The 17,023-nt window shown below is 39.5% G+C and overlaps 1 protein-coding gene across 1 annotated transcript in view; it reads right to left on the bottom strand.

The window, feature by feature from the left end:
• RAB15 (RAB15, member RAS oncogene family) overlaps window positions 1-15,349 on the bottom strand; it is a 61,680-nt gene extending 46,331 nt beyond the window's left edge. The window contains exon 1 of the mRNA XM_044664846.1: window positions 15,226-15,349. Within this exon, the coding sequence (XP_044520781.1) occupies window positions 15,226-15,349 (124 nt within the window). The remainder of the gene's footprint in view (window positions 1-15,225) is intronic.
• Between the last annotated feature and the right edge of the window lie 1,674 nt (window positions 15,350-17,023).

Raw genomic sequence — 17,023 nt, 5'->3', positions numbered from 1 at the left:
ATGCTGAGGAAGATGGAAGAAATCTGGCAAGAAAATAACAGTTTAAAAGGCAGAATTTCGCAATTGGAAAGTGAGACAAGACAACTGAAGACCAAAAATGACCAGATTGAAAAGGAAAACCAAAAAATTATAGCCGAAAACCAAAACATTAAAGCCGAAAACCAAATTTAACCTCAGATACTTACTAGCTGTGTGACCATAGGCCAGTGACTTAGCCTCGGTTTACCTAAATCCACTAAGGAAGGAAATGGCAAACCACTCCAGTATCTTTGCTGAAGAAAACCCCAGGTGGACAGTATTAATATGATATGGTACAGGGAGTCACCAAGAATCGAAGAGGGCTAAACAACGACATTGTGCATAACACTCTTAAAAGTGCTGGAGGTACAAAGAAAAGCAAAGACTCTTAGGAAGTTCCCAGGTTAATGGGGGAGGCAACATGCAAACAGATATGTACAGATAAGTTATATAGAAAATACTACAAATAATCAGTAGAGAAAAGGCACTGGCATCAAGGGAGATCAGGAAGGCAATTTCAGATTCAGATCTGGCATTGGACCTGTCTCTATACAAGAGGAAAAGAATCCTTTCTTTATCCTTCTACAGAAGACTCCCAACCTGTGAAGAGGATCTCTGACTATAGGAAGTATCATAATCCTCTCTGTAACCCAATATTCCTGGTGTTGTTTGTTCTAGCTTATGGGTGTCTCTTTATATTGAGATACTCATTGGGAAGGGAAACTAGGCAACACAGTGGCTAGAGTACCAATCTTGGAGCGGGGACACTTACTAGCTATGCAACCCCAGGGCAAGTTAGTTAGCCCCAATTGCATAGCCCTTACCATTCTGCCTTAGAGTCGATATTTAGTATCCATAGCATTAGTAGGGGCAGCTGGGTGGCTCAGTGGATTGAGAGCCAGGCCTAGAGACTGGAGGTCCTAGGTTCAAGTCCGGCCTCGGACACTTCCAGCTGTGTGACCTTGGGCAAGTCACTTGACCCCTATTGCCCACCCTTACCACTCCTGGGCCAAGGATGGTCCCTAGCCCGGATGAAAAAGGAGGAGGGTTGGGTGTGGGGCTAGCAACCCCACCCTGTAAAAACTACATCTGCTAAAGAAACTGCAACCTAAAGTAGGGGCAGCTGGGCTAGCTCAGTGGATTGAGAGCCAGGCCTAGAGACGAAAGGTCCTAGGTTCAAGTCCGGGCTCAGACACTTCCCAGCTGGGTGACCCTGAGTGACCCATTGCCTATTGGTTGTGGCCCTATGCTCCTAGAATGGAGTCCCAGGATTAAAAAAAAAATAGCATTAGTATCAATTAGAAAGCAGAAAGTGAGGGTTTAAAAAAGAGTGAGAGAAACATTGTGAAATACAAAGATTTGGCATCATTACACACACACAGAGATGAGGTCATTTGGATAAAGGATTTAGTCTTTCAAAAGAAAGGAAGTGAAGCCTAGGATTTCTGGTCTTCTTTCTCCCACATTCAATTGCTTCTGCTAGAGGCCATTTCATTCTTTCTTTTCCTTTGGTTTTGCTGTCTTTTAGCTTTTCATTTCCTTCTAAAAAAGCACTATCTAAATCAGGGTTCTTGCACCCTTGAGGCCAAGCTTGTCCAGTAATAGCCCTAAAGTCATTTCAAAGGTAGAAAGTCCTATAGAAGACTTTTAGGACCTTACCACCAAGAAATATGGCATGGCAGACACAATACCCTAAGTGTCTCCCCACACAACCTTAGGTTCATTTTTCCTTAAAAGGTATTAACACTGTTCTTGGTATTCAATTGACTCAGGAGACTAAGACTCATTCTATTGACATAACTTCCTGGTCACTTGGGCACAAAACAGCCAAGATATAAGTAGATAGAGCTCTCCTGAGTCAAGATAGAAGTTGATCATTCCTACTCAAGGAGGATCAATCCATGATGCTGTCTGTATTGATGGCTGATCAGTCCACTATGAGCTCAGAAAGTTCTACCAGAGGTTGGGCACAAATAATCCATATGAACATTTGGGATGAAGGTGTCTCTAGATTTGACCATCTCATGTTTCATTTGTGCTATTATGATTCTGTTGTGCTTATAAAGTATGGTGCCTTCTTTGATGTGGGCGTGGAATGCTGGGTGGTCCTTTGCCAGCATCTCCTATGTCTCACAATCAATACTAAAGTTCTTCAGAGAGACCTTGAAAGTGATATCCTGGTTCTTGTACTGTGATATCATGGATAGACATCTTTTCTTTGCAGTGAATATCCTTCCCCTGTTATGGCTAAGTAAACCTTTTGTTAACTATTAGATTATGAATATCTTATTTCCTTCCAATTTTGGATTGAAACTCCCCAGAGGCTGGTGAGTCAGGCTCAGACAAATGGCATTATATAAGTTGGCCAACAAAAAGTACAGTTAGGCAAAATGTAATGTATAGGGTATGTGCAATAACCTGGAAAGTTATTCTGCAGCCAGATTGTGACAGGTTTTAGAAACCAATATGAGTCTGAACAGCTACATCCAATTAGTGCACATAATGAATTTTTCCTGAAGTAGCAACATTATTCAAATTCACTCTACATATTTCCATTGGATTGGAACCAATAACCATATTAAACTTCAAATACTGTATATTCAAATACTTCTTTCTTCCTTCCCTCTCTCCCTCCCTCCTTCCTTTCCTTCTTTCCTTCTTTTCCTTCTTTCCTTCTTTCCTTCCTTTCCTTCTTTCCTTCTTTCCTTCTTTCCTTCCTTCCTTCCTTCCTTCCTTCCTTCCTTCCTTCCTTCCTTCCTTCTTTCCTTCCTTCCTTCCTTTCTTCCCTCCTTCCTGCCTTCTTTCCTTTCCTTCTAACTTGGAATTGATACTAAGGGGGAAGCTGGGTAGTTCAGTGGATAGAGAACCAGGCCTAGAAACAGGAAATTCAGGTTCAAATCTGGTTTCAGATATTTCCTAGCTGTGTGACCCTGGGCAAATCACTTAACCCCAACTGCCTAACTCTTACTGCTCTTTTGCCTTGGAACTAATATTTAGTATTGATTCCAAGATGGAAGATAAGGGTTTTAAAACAGAAAGAACTAATACTATCAGTTCATATTTATCTCTTCTGTTCCAAACTCTCCCCTGGCCTTCAATCTGACATTTCCAACTGCTTTTCAGACATCTCAATTTGGATGACATCTTACTCATGTCCAAAAGAGAACTCATTATCTTTCACCCTACCCCTCACTTTCTCCATTCCTGTAGAAAATAACACCAGGAGAAGAAGAAATCCATCAGTCAGAGAGAAAGTATGGAGGAAGGAGAAGGAGGAGGAGATATACAGAGCTAGTTACAATTTTTCTTGTGATATTTAAGATCACTAACCACTTACACATTTAGATAGAGTGCAGTGGGGATGGAGGTATATGCAGAATGAGATAGGAAGCAGAAATGTTAAGAGAGATGTTTAGGAACTACAGGTTAAGGTGGAAGGATTTTGATTAAAGAAATGATCAACTCCAAAATGGCCTGCTTGGTCTCTTTTCTCAAGATGTCCATATATTCACTATGATGAGAAGAAATATGACATATGGAAAAGAGTACTTGTCTTTGAATCAAGAGGGACCTGGAATCAAATATCATCTGAGGTACATACTAGTCATATTCACTTAAGTTATTTGGCCTCATTTTCATGATTTATAAAATGGGGATAATAATACCCTTAAAAGGTTTAAAAGAATGAAATAATCCATCATCTCTATACATATGAATTCCCAGCTATATTTATATGTCTATATGTGTATGTATATGTATATGTTAGATATAGATATATGGATGATGGGGCAAGTTAGGTAGTACAGTGAATAAAGTGCCCAGGCCTGGAATCAGGAAGACTCATCTTCCTGAGTTCAAATCTGGCCTCAGACACATACTAGCTGTGTGACCCTGGGCAAGTCACTTAACCCTATTTGCCCAAGTTTCCTTATCTGTAAAATAAGTGAGAGGAGGAAATGGTAAGCCACTCCATTTCTTTGCTAAGAAAACACTAAATGGGATCAAAAAAAGTCAGATTCAACTGAAAACCACTGAATAGCAATAAAAATACAGATGATATAGATATAGCTCTTGATCCCTAATCTTTCTTTGAGCTATGGTCCCTCATTATCAAGTACCTTTTGGAAGTTTCAAACTGAACATCCTTTGTCAAGTCAAATTCAATCATCATCTCTACCCTACCCACACAACCTCTTCTCAGATTTACAAAGCTCAGGGATGGATCTTTCCTACCTACTGTGAAAAATAATTGATGTACTGATTAATTTATTGACCAATGATCTATCCATAGTCTGTTGTGGTCTGTCCCTAGTTAATTTCTGATCAGCATTATTTAGTTTAGTGTGATTACATAAGCAATTGTTCACTATATACCCATATTCATATACAATCACGTTTGGTCATATAGATATTGATCCATGTCATACATTAGGTTAAAGGGATTCTAATTTATAACATATATACATACACATATGTACAAATCTGTTAAACAAGTACACACATGACTCAGTACACATTCTTAAGCCTGAAGACTGTGTACTAAGTCATGTGTGCACTTGCCTAACCACAAAAATGTCTTAGCTAGAGGACCTCCACCCATCTGGCCTGAGGAGTAAATTTCAACATGAAGAAGAGGATCTTCAGGGGCAGCTAGGTGGCTCAATGGATTGAGAACCAAGCCTAGAGATGGAGAGTTCCTGGGTTCAAATCTGGCCTCGAACACTTCTTGGCCATATGACCTTGGGCAAGTTACTTAACTCCCATTGTCTAGCCCTTACCACTCCTCTACCTTGGAACTAATATACAGTATTGATTCTGAGATGGAAGGGAAGGATTAAAGAAAAAAAAAGAAGAGGATCATCTGGATCTCTGCCTTCTGACATTTTCCCCTCACCCATCTTGGGGAGATAAGCATTCCATTGCCTCTTATGGCTCCTTAGTCTATGATGGGTGTACATCCTTCCCATCCTGTGAGTGGGCCCCTTTTGTGACCACTCATGGAAAGTCCCCAACATAATTTAGGAGCCCCTCTACCTTTTATTATTTCCCTCAATTGCCCAACACTGGGTGGGATTCTGCCTTTTTGACATCTGCCCAACTTATGCCTTTTGCTAGGGTTTGGGTGGCAATCTGCATGCCCATTGCATTGGGACCACCAATGTGACTATAGGACCACCAATGAGAATTTGTGTTTTGTGGTGTACCATTTAGACCCATGAAGGTGAAACTATGGCATAGGTGCCAGAGAAGGCATGCAGAGAGCTCTTTGTGGGCACATGTGCTGTTGCCCTCCAGAGTTTGTTACTAGAAAGGCAGAGGGATTCAGGTAGAGCTGCCTCCTTCCCCCTCTCCACTGTGCCTGGTGACATTTTTTTCATATCACCCTTACCTCTGCCCAGTAGCCCAATGGGAGCACTTTCTCCCTCCCCTGTGTGCGTTAATGGGGGGCAGGGCGGATGCATATGGCACTTGGTCTGGGGGGGGCATGGCATGGTACTTGGTCTTGGGAGGGTTGGGGGTGGGGCATGGCACATAGTCTCTAAAAGATTTGCCATTACTGATCTAGACTGTTTGGGACCTGAGGGTTATAAAATCTGTAGTGGGTAGCAAAAGGGTATATCAGATTGTGAAGAAGATCTGAGGTCCCATTCATTAAAGGGGGCCAGGTCCCTTTAATAAAGGATTATTGGCTCAGAGTTCTGTCTCTGTGATGTTTTTGCAGATTGGACAGATTTTTTCATGACACCACATCCTCTAAACCAGATAAATATTCCTGAGACTCTACCATTCTTCTTGTTCTCCTTCAAAATCGACTTTCACAATCACATTCTCATTTATTCTCTCACTTTGTGTGTATGTTTTGCTCCCCATCTCCCTACTTGTGGTATACCTTTGAGTATATGAAAACAGCTAGGTGGAATAGTGAGTTCAGTGCCGGACTTGGAGTCAGAAAGACTAGAATCCTTCCTCAAGAATTTATTAGCTGTGTGGCCTTGGACAAATCACTTTAGTCTGTCAGCCTCAGTTTCCTCATCTATAAAATGAGGATAATAGCACCTAACTTTTAATTTTTTTGAGAATCAAATTAGATAATATATGTAATGTGCCTTGAAAAATGTAAAGTTTAAAATTTAGTTATTTTTAGGTGCCCTGGGTACTTCTGGAAAAAATGGTTCCATGATGGGTAATAGAGATGCCCTTTCAAATTTTTCCCTATAGATCTTCCATATATACTCTAGCAACAAGCTAAAAAGGTTACTAGATCAATTTTTGATATTAAAAAAATCCAAAAGAAAACAATAGCAAACTTCTTCATCCAACCCAAGACTGGACAATAGGACAGCCAGAATCCTGTGGGCATTAGAAAAGGAATTCTGACAGAAAAGTTAGCATAAACTCAGGTAAACATTGATTTTTGTCTGTGGAAATATTTTCAATTTCATGTAATTGAAATTGTCCAATTTATCTCCTATGTTTCTCTCTATTAATTGTCTGATTATAAACTCCCTAGCCATAGTAATGAAAAGTTATATTCCTCCTTGCTCCTATAATTTTTTTTATGATAAGATCCTTTTAGATTTAGCTCATGCATTCGTCTGGATCTCATTTACTATCATACTGCTTTCTAAGTTTCCCAGCAGTTTTTGTTGAATAGTGAGTCCTTATTCATATAGTTAGGGTTTGGGGGTTTGTTTAACTCAGAATTATTGTGTTAATTTGTTACTACTGTATGTCATGTTCTATTGATCTGGTTTTTTTTAAATCCAGTACCAAACAGTTTTAATGATTACTACTTTGAAGTATAATTTGACTTCTGGTACTTCTAGGCCTCTATCCTTTCTACTTTTTTCATGGTCTTCACAAAGAATCTTGATCCTTTGTTTCTCCAGATAAATTTTTATTATTTTTTCTAATTCTCTAAAGTAATCTTTTAGTAGTACAGATTGATTTCATTGAACAAGTAAATTAATTCAAGTAGTACTGTTATTTTCTATTGGCATGACCAAACCATGAATAGTTACTATTTCTCCAACATTATGTTATTTACAAAAAACACACATAAAAAAGCAGTGGTAAGGGGGCAGCTGGGTAGCTCAGTGGAGTGAGAGTCAGGCCTAGAGACAGGAGGTCCTAGGTTCAAACCCGGCCTCAGCCACTTCCCAGCTGTGCGACCCTGGGCAAGTCACTTGACCCCCATTGCCCACCCTTACCAATCTTCTACCTATGAGACAATACACCGAAGTACAAGGGTTTAAAAAAAAAAAAAAAGCAGTGGTAGCAATAATGATCTGAGACAGGAGAATTTGTTTTATTTTGTTATCTATTGAGCCTGTAAGTATAATGCAATTCCTTTATTTATTTTAATCTATTTATCCTGTAACTTTGTCCGAGATGATGTTTGCTACCTCTGTTTTGTTAAATTCACTCAAAGCATAATAAATGCTTCTCTGGCCCCTCATGTTAACTCTCAGTGAATCTTTATGATTCAGATGTGTTTTTGTAAAGAACATAATACTGGAGAAATAGTAACTGTTCATGGTTTGGTCATGTCAATAGAAAATGACAATACTACTTGGATTAATTTACATGTTCAATGGCATATTAATCTGATTACTAGAAGATTACTTTAGAGAGTTACGTATTAATATATATTTATGTAATATGCATTACATGTAATATAATATATATGCATCAAAAGCTTAAATTAAAAGCAAATAGACAGGGGGAAATGAATAATTATTCTGCAATATGTATGAATCTCACCGTATCTATTTCAGGTAAAGATTAATCTAACAAAAAATAAACAGAAAAAAAGCTAAAAACTTAAGTGGAATTTTAGACAAAATGAAATATGATAAATCTCTGACAATTACTGAATTGTAACAAAAAGAAATACATATATGTTAAGACACAAACCTCACAAAAATGAAGAAAAGCAGAAATGAGAAACATCATATACTGACTACAATGTAATAAAAATTATATTCAATAAATGGTCTTTAAACAAAGGATTAAATTTATTGGGCATTAAATAATGTAATCTTAAAGAATTCATAGGTCATTAAAGAAATTACAGAAATAAAAAATTTTATCAAATGACAACTATGAAATAACATATCAAAATTTTTAGCATGCAAAGTAATCCTGAGGAGAAAACTGAAGTCACTAAACATTTTAATCAACTACAGATTATACATATATATATACAAAATCTATCTCTAGAGACATATATGTGTATAATCTATACAAGGAACATCAACATTATACACATATGTATATATAATGTATATGTATAATCTGTTGTCTGAAAACATTTTCATCAACAATAGCAAATATATACATGAATGTGTGTTTCTGTTGTTGATGAAAATATCTAGAGATCTAAATGCATATATTTAGAGAGAGAGAATACGAATCAATGGATTGGACATGAAAAATTTTAAAACTAGAAAACCAATAAATTTTAGAACTCTGAAATAGAAATTCTGAAAAGCAAATATGAAACTAACACAATTGAAAAGAAATAACACCACTAATGACAACTAAAATGAGAAGCTGGTTTTTAGAACAAAATAAAACAGAATAGGGGGCAGCTGGGTAGCTCAGTGGAGTGAGAGTTGGGCTAGAGACAGGAGGTCCTGGGTTCAAACCTGACCTCAGCCACTTCCCAGCTGTGTGACCCTGGGCAAGTCACTTGACCCCCATTACCCACCCTTACCAATCTTCCACCTATGAGACAATACTCCGAAATACCGGGGTTTAAAGAAAAAAAAAGTTAAACAAAAAATAAAACAGAATAGAAGAATTAAATGATTAGCTTATCTGATTTTAAAAGAGCAAAATCAAAATGTGAATTTTAAAAATTAAAGAGGACAATCCATAACTAAAGAAGAAATAGAAGATATATATTTTGCAGAATTGGGGAGTGGGAGGTGAAGAGGATTGATTAATCTCTATCTTGCCCATGCTGGAAAAAGCAGAGGCCCCTCATGGGCCTGACTCTATCATAGCTCTGTTATTAACCTGACCTGGGCCAGTTTGCCAGGGGTTAACCATATGGTATAGACACCTGACTGGCCTTAGCCAAAGTTCAAGCAACTTTCCAGCTTCAGCCTCTCCAGAAGCATAGATTATAGGCATGCACCACCATGCTCTACTATTTTGTTGAATGTTATGCCAACAAAACTAACAATTTAAATGAACGGGATAAAGATTACAAAAAAAAACTCACAAACCACAAACTACTCCAATTATTCGAATAACAAACACAGAATATCAATTTCAGAAAAAGATGTTGAACAAGACATAAATGAATTGCTGAAGGAAAAAACTTCCAAACCATATGAATTTACAAATGAATATGACCAAATATTCAAAAAAAATTCATTCCAACATTACACAAACTTGAAAAACAGGAAAAGAAAAGACCCTATCAAATTCTATCTACAAATACAGTCTCTCTCTCTCTTTTTTAAACTCTTACCTTCTGTTTTAGAAGCAATACTAAGTATTAGTTCCAAAGTAGAAGAGCATTAAGGGGTAGGCAATTGGGCTAAGTGACTTGCTCAAGTCACACAGCAAGGAAATATCTGAGGCCATATTTGAACTGAAGACCACCTGTCTCTAGGCTAGACTCTCAATCCACTGAGCCACCTAATTGCCCCCCAAATATGATCTTGATACTTAAACCAAGTAGAGACAAATCAAAGAAAGAAAACTATAAACCAATATTCTAATAAATATTAACAGAAAAATGTTAAATTTTAAAATGAGATTAGCAAGGTTGTGCTTTTAACCAGGTAGAATGTATACCAGGAATACAAAGTTGGTTCAATAGTTTTTTAAAAACTGTAGAGTACTATATTAATAATCAAAATAATAAAAAAAAACCATGATTATATCAATAAATGAAAAAAGACTTGATAAAATACAATACTCATTTTTGTTCAAAATACCAAAATAATACATAGTAATAAATAAACCTTAATTTAATATGGTAAATACTACCTAAAACAGAAAGCCAATGATAAGTAATGGAGATAAGCTAAAGGCCTTTTTAGTATGATCAAAGATAGATCTATTCTCTCCAATATTATTGAACATAGTGATAGAAATGCTAGCTATAGCAATAAAAAAAAGAATTTGAGGCTTTGCATTTTGCAGATGACAAGATGTTCTAGAATCCCAGAGTCAACTAAAAATTATAATTTGATTAAAGTATTAGTATATAAAAGTATATATTAAATTAGTATATAAAAGTATAGTATATAAAATAATTTGATTAAAGTATTAGTATATAAAAGAAATCCAAAGAAATCATCACTCTTTCTATATATTACCAACCAAAGTCAGTAGGAGGAACAAGAAAGAGATTGAGAGCCAGGCCTAGAGATGGGAGGTCCTAGGTTCAAATCTGACCTCAGACTTGTATGAGACACACCCCAGCTGTGTGACCCTGGGCAAGTCACTTAACCCCAATTACCACTCTTCTGCCTTGGAGCCAATACATAATATTGACTCCAAGACAGAAGGTAAGGGTTTAAAAAAACAACAATAACTAATTAGTGAAGAAGAGAAAGATACCTTTCACAATTATGAATTGGGAAGGAATTCTTGGCTAAACATGGATAGAGAGGATCACAGGCAGTTAGGCTGGCGATTTTTAATACATAGAATTGAAAAGCTTTTGTATAAACAATAAGGCACAATTAACTAGAGAAAAATATTTAGCAATTATCTATGATAAAGGTTAAATATCCATATCGTATGAGGAATAGATTCAAATATAGAAAAAGATCTATTTCCTAATAGATGTGGTCATTGGATAAAAAAGGCAGTTATATCATTATCTTTTCCAAAAAAAATCCCTCTCATTTTTCTTCCCAGTTATTGAGAAGGGTACAACTATCTTGCCCGTAACACAGACTCACAACCTAAGTATCATCCTCAACTCCTCCATCTCTCATTAGCCTCTCCTCCATTTCCAATCAGTTAGATTGGATGCATTGTTTCTACCTTTGTAACATCTGTTCCAAACACCCTCTTCTCTCCTCTGACAGTACCACCACCATAATGTAGACCTTTATCATCTCACTTTTAGACTATTGAAATATATTCTGCTAGTTGGTTTCTTTGCCTCAAGTCTCTCCCCACTGTAGTCCATCCTCCATTCAACTGTCAAATCAAACTTCCTAAAACATAGGTCTGACCCTATCACTGCTATTCAATATCCTATCACTTCTAGAATCAAATATAAAATTCTCTATTTGCCTTTGAAGTCCTTTATAACCTTGCCTCTTCCTACCTTTCCAGGTAAGAAATATTTCTCCCAGCTTCGTATGTACCTTGCAAAGCCAGTGACACTAGCCTCTAAACTGTTCCTAGAACACAATACTCCCATCACCCTACTCCAAGTGTTTTCATTGGCTGTCTCCTATAATTGGAATGCTCTCTCCTCATCTCAACCTTCTGGATTCCCTGGCTTCTATCAAGTTTCAATTTTAATTTCCTTCTTCTGCAAGAAGTCTTTCTCAGTCCTCCTTAATATTAATACCTTCCCACTGAGGTTATCTCAAATCTAGTCTGTATATATCTTGTTTGTACATAGTTCTTTGCATGTTTTCTTCTCCATTAGATTGTGAACTCTTTGAGAGTAGGGACTGGTTTTTTGTTTTGTTTTGTTTTAAACCCTTCTGTTTGTATTCTATAACAGAAAAGCCACAAGGGCTAGTCAATGGGAGTTTAAGTGACTTGCCCAGGGTTACACAGCTAGGAAGCACCTGAGGCCACATTTGAACCCAGATCCACCTGACTCCAGACCTCATTCTCCATCCACTGTGCTACCTAACTGTCTCTGTTTTGTTTTTTAACTTTCTTATGTTCCCAGTGCCTGGCACAATCCCTGCCAAACTGTACTTATCAAAAGAAATCCAAGCTATCAACAGCCTATGTGAAAAATATATTCCAAATAACCAATAAATGAAATGCAAATTTAAAACAGCTCTGAGGGTTGTACCTCCCACCCATCAGATTGGCAAAGATAACAAAAAAAAGAAAATGTCAATTGTTGGAAAGGCTGTGGGAGGACAAGCAATGCTAATGCACCATTGGTGGAGCCATGAACTCATTCAGTCATTCTGGAAAGTAATTCAGAACTGTATCCAAAAAGTCACTAAAGTATCCCTAAACTTTGACGCAGTCATATCACTACTAGATCTATACTCTCCAAACAGATCAATATTTACAGCAACACTTTTTGTTATAACAAAACCTGAAGATGCCCATCAATTAGAAAATAGTTCAACTCCTTGCACCAATGCAGGCCAGTAACTTCTCTGAAGTGACTTGCTTATGGAGTTATTATGTGTCAGAAGCAGAACTTCCTGACTTCAAGGCCAACTCTCAATCCATGATACAAACATCATACTCTTCTATCTGATAAAAGCTGGGGGTGGAGGGGAGGGAGGGAAAAGAAGAAAGCCAAAGAGAGAGAAAGAAGAGAGGGAGATGGGGGGGAGGGGAAGAGAGATTGAGAGAGAAAGAGAGGCCAATGAAACCTCTCAATGAAACCTTAGCGATAGACACTTCCTAGCTTTGGGCAAATCACTTAACCCTGGTTGCCAATCTTCTCTTAGAATACTAAGACAGAAAGTAAAGGTTTTTTAAAAATTCACAGAAGAGAACGGAAGGTAGTTCAGAGGGGACAGACAAACTGAACAGTTTTGAAACTAATATGCTGAATTTATTATAGCCTTTTTTTAAAAGTTGTTTAGAGATTTAGTGTCTCATATGCAGTGTTTTTTCTATTCTTCATTTCATAAGAATTTTTTCATGTTTGTTGGTATTTGTCATGTTTAGAATAATGAAAAAAAATTTTAATTTAATAACATGTATATCCTGGGAATTCTAATCCTCTCTCTTGTCCTATCTTTATTCCACAAATCTTCCAACCCAGTCCTTTAGTTGACTTTACAATTCCCTATAGCTAGGGTACAAGAGTATCTCTTCTTTCTTTCAAAGGTCTAGAAAAAGCTTTCTAGTCACATTGCTTTTACTTCTCCAAGATTGTTCCTCAACCCCTTGTTTTAAACCACACAAAACTGGTCTCTCCCAGGTTTCCAAAGATATCTTTAAGTGCAACCTTTTCTTAGTTCTTATCCTACTTTACCTGACTCAGGTGACTACCATTACCTACTGCATACTCTCTCTTTTCTCGGTTTTCATGATTATTTTTCTGTATTGGCTCATCTCTTGCCTAGTTGACTGCTCATGTTCAGTTTTCTTTGCTGGTTTTATCAACATTATCTTATTTCATAATCATGAATGTCTCCCAAGCTCTGTCCTGGACCTTCTCTTCTTTCTCTGTACCTTCTCAGTGATCTCATCAGGTTCTGTGGATTCAAATATCATCTCTATGCAGATGGCTCCCAAAATTATATGTCTAGCACTAATCTCTCTTTTGTTCTAAAATCCCAAAACAATATTAGCATTGCTTGTTAGACATTTTAAAATGCATATCCTATAGATATATGAAATTCAACACGTCCAAAGCAATTCATATTTCCCCCAAACACATGCCTCTTTCTAATTTCTCTGTTTCTGTTGAGGACACCACAGACCTTCTAGTCACTCTCATTTGAAACTTACAGTCATCCTTGCTTCTTCACATTTCTTCATTCTGCCCTACCTTCAAATAGTTGTCAATTACTATCAGTTCTACCTCTACAATATATCTTGAATTTAATCCCTCCTCACATGACCTGTATTCTATTTGGGGCCATTTTTCACCTCTTGCCTATACTATTTGTCTCTTGCTTCAAGCCTCTAGGTGGTGGGTTACACCTGGAGTCAGGAAGAATAGAATTCAAATCCAGCCTTATGTACTAATGTGACCTATGGCCAAGTCACTTGCCTCAATTTCTTCATCTGTAAAATGGGGATAATAATAGCACCTACCTCCCAGGGTTGTTTTGAGGATCAAATAAGATAATATTTATAAAGTACCTGGCCCATAGTAGGTACTAAATAAATACTTCTTTCCTTCCTTCCCTCTGTAATCCAACCTCCACGTTCCACATAGCTGCCAGAATGATATTCCTACAGCACAGGTGTGACCACGTCATCTCCCTACTCAGAAAAGCTCCAGTAGTTCCCAATTGCCTCTAGGTTAAAATGCAAATGTCTAGGTTTGGCATTTAGACCCCTTTATAATCTGGCTCTAGGCTTATTACTCATTACTCCCCCATTCATGTAAGCTCTGTTCCAACCAACTGCCTACTGCTATTCCTCACAAACAGTACTCCATTTCCTATTTTCCTGCTTCTGCACTGGCTCTCCTCAATGCCTGAAATGCACTCCTTCTCACCTTTTAGAATCCCTAGCTTCCTTCAATGCTCAGAGCATGTATCACCTTCTACATGAGACCTTCAGTCCTAATGCCCCTAACTGTTAAGGGCCCCTCCCAAATTATTTGTATTTATTTTGCATATATTTTGTATATGCTTTTATGTGTATATGTTCCCTTTTGAAAGAATTTGAAACGCCCCTTGAGGGCAGAGACTGTTTTGTTTTTTCCTTTGTATACCCAGGGCCTCATAAAGTGCTTTGGTTTAGAAGAGGCACTTAATGCTCCTTGGATTGATTTTCAGTAAACCTTTCAAAGCACTGGATATCCCACACTTTCCCAACAACCCAGAGTCTCAAACTGAGCAGCAGCAGCATCTTTTGCGCCCTTGCTTTGGTCTCCAGAAAAACATACACCGTGAAAGCCACTATGGGGAATATAAAGTTCTGGGCCCTCTAAAAGCAGGCCATCAGTGGGGAAAGGGAAGCTATAGACTGACTTCCTTCCATTTTTCTTGGGCTCCTCACATTGCCTCCTTTTCCATAGGAGCCCAGCTAGGGAGACACGGTCAGATTCACCAGCCCCTAAAGTCCATTCCTGAAACATTTATTTACCCAACCTCCTGCTTTCCAGTCCTAGAAGGGTTTGATCACAGTTGACCACAGGGAGAGGGGAGGAGAGGAAGAGCCTACCCAGCTTTCCATCCATTCATTCGGATGAAGCGCTTCCTGGGCTACCCGGCAGAGGGAGCAGCCCCCTCATCGCCCCTCCTAGGGGGGGGGGCGTCTCCCCTAAGTGGGGCACTGCTGCCCCTGCCATACGCTCCCACTCTTGCTCGCTCTCCCGCAGCCGCCGCCCCTTACCGATGGTGGAGATGTGGGAGGAGTGGAACTCGTTGTCCGTGAAGCGGCACAGGAGGCAGGTCTTGCCGACCCCGGAATCCCCGATGAGAAGCAGCCTGAAAAGCACATCGTACTGCTTCGCCATGGCTGGGGCTGGGGGGCTGCAGGGCGGCCGGAGGAGGGTAAGAGAGGGTGGGTGGACCGGCCAGGGAGATCAGGTTAGCCCTGCTCGGCTGGGGCTGCTCCCGCCGCAGGCGCTGGCAGCATCGTGGCCGGCGCCCCGGTAGGATAGGTAGGATGCTTGTAGCTGCGGGCAGGGGTAGTCCTGACCCTTGGGGCCGGGGCTCCCTGTCTGGACTCCGTACTTCTCGGGGCACCTGTCCTGGCCCGCCTTGGTGCAAGAGAATGAAGCCCGCGAAGGGGCCACGGCCGAAGCTCCACGCTCACAGCGCTGGCCGTGGGAGGAGAAACGCCCGCCTGCCTGCCAGCCTGCCTGCCTTCCTGGCGCGGCGGTGGATGCAGCGGCAGCAGCGGCAGCGGCAGAGGCGGCGGCGGCGGGAGCAGCAGCAGCGGCGGCAGCAGCAGGAGCGGAGCAGCAGCAGCAGCAGCTCCTGCCCGCCCCTTCCTCCTCTTCGCCCCGAGAAGCGCAGGGAGAGGGGGCGGGGGAGCTGAGAGAATGGCGGGCTGGGACTGGGAGAAATGAAGAGACTGTGCTGAGGGGCGCAAGATGGATGGGAATGTGGTGACGAGGGAGCTAAAAGGAAAGGTCGGGTGCAGATTCACGGAAGAATGGCACCCACTGACTACCGGCACATCACTTCTCTGTACTATTTGGGAGACCCCAAGAGAAACGCATTTTTGAAGGAATGATAAGAGCATACATAGGAGGATGCCTATGGAGGACTGGGGCAAACATTTTGGTATTAGGAGCTCTGGTCTCTAGCAAATGCTGCTTTTCATCAACCCTTTTCCAATACCTACCTCCATTCCTATTTTGCTAACCCTACTGGGACTGAAACCACTCTGCAAGGACCTGGCCTTTCAGTCATCTACCCTCATGGCCTGAGCAGGTATGCAGGGTTTCATCCTCATCCAGATGTTGTTGTGGACTCCAACCATGACTTATTTGGGTTCACAACTGATTATCAAAAGCTTTGGAGAGTCTAATAGCTGCTACTGGTGTTTAATCCAACCACTGACTCTGTGCTATGTTTAAAATAGGAAGGACACTGCTTACTGCTTCACAAGAGTAATAGATGCTCATGAAACTCTACATTTGCAAAATACTATTAGATCTGCTTTACTGATAATACTATTCTCTCTAGTTGCTTAGAAAGGCAAATGTATTATTTCAGGTTTCTAGATATTACTACAGTCTGTGGACTGGCCACCTCTATCTACCAACTGCAGGAAAGTGAGAATGGCTTTCCTAAAAGACTTAATTTAGCAACAAGGAATGACTTGGGCACTTGGAAGATTGAAATAAATGTTCCAGAAACAGGTTTTTCCCAGAAACCTGTACTAGAGTGGAACAGATCTCTCTTATTAGACAAGAATAGGAGTGAAGTAATATTCATATCTACCTAGCTATCTACAGTTGAAAGAGACCTCAAAGGCAATCTACTCCAATTATTGCTTAAAAACGAATCCCTCTAAAAAGTATCCAATAAATGGTCATGAAACTTTTGCTTAAAGCCTTCCCATTAAGGGGAATCCACTACCTTTTGAGGCAATTTATTCTACTTTTGGATAAGATAATTGCTTGAAAGCTTTTTCTTCCATCAAACCTAAATTGGTCTTTTTGAAACTTATGCCCATT

The sequence above is a fragment of the Gracilinanus agilis genome, chromosome 2 (assembly GCF_016433145.1).
Source record: "Gracilinanus agilis isolate LMUSP501 chromosome 2, AgileGrace, whole genome shotgun sequence".
Taxonomy (NCBI): Eukaryota; Metazoa; Chordata; class Mammalia; order Didelphimorphia; family Didelphidae; genus Gracilinanus; species Gracilinanus agilis.
Note: the sequence above shows the minus strand (reverse complement) of the source record. Positions and strands in the feature narration are given on the sequence as shown.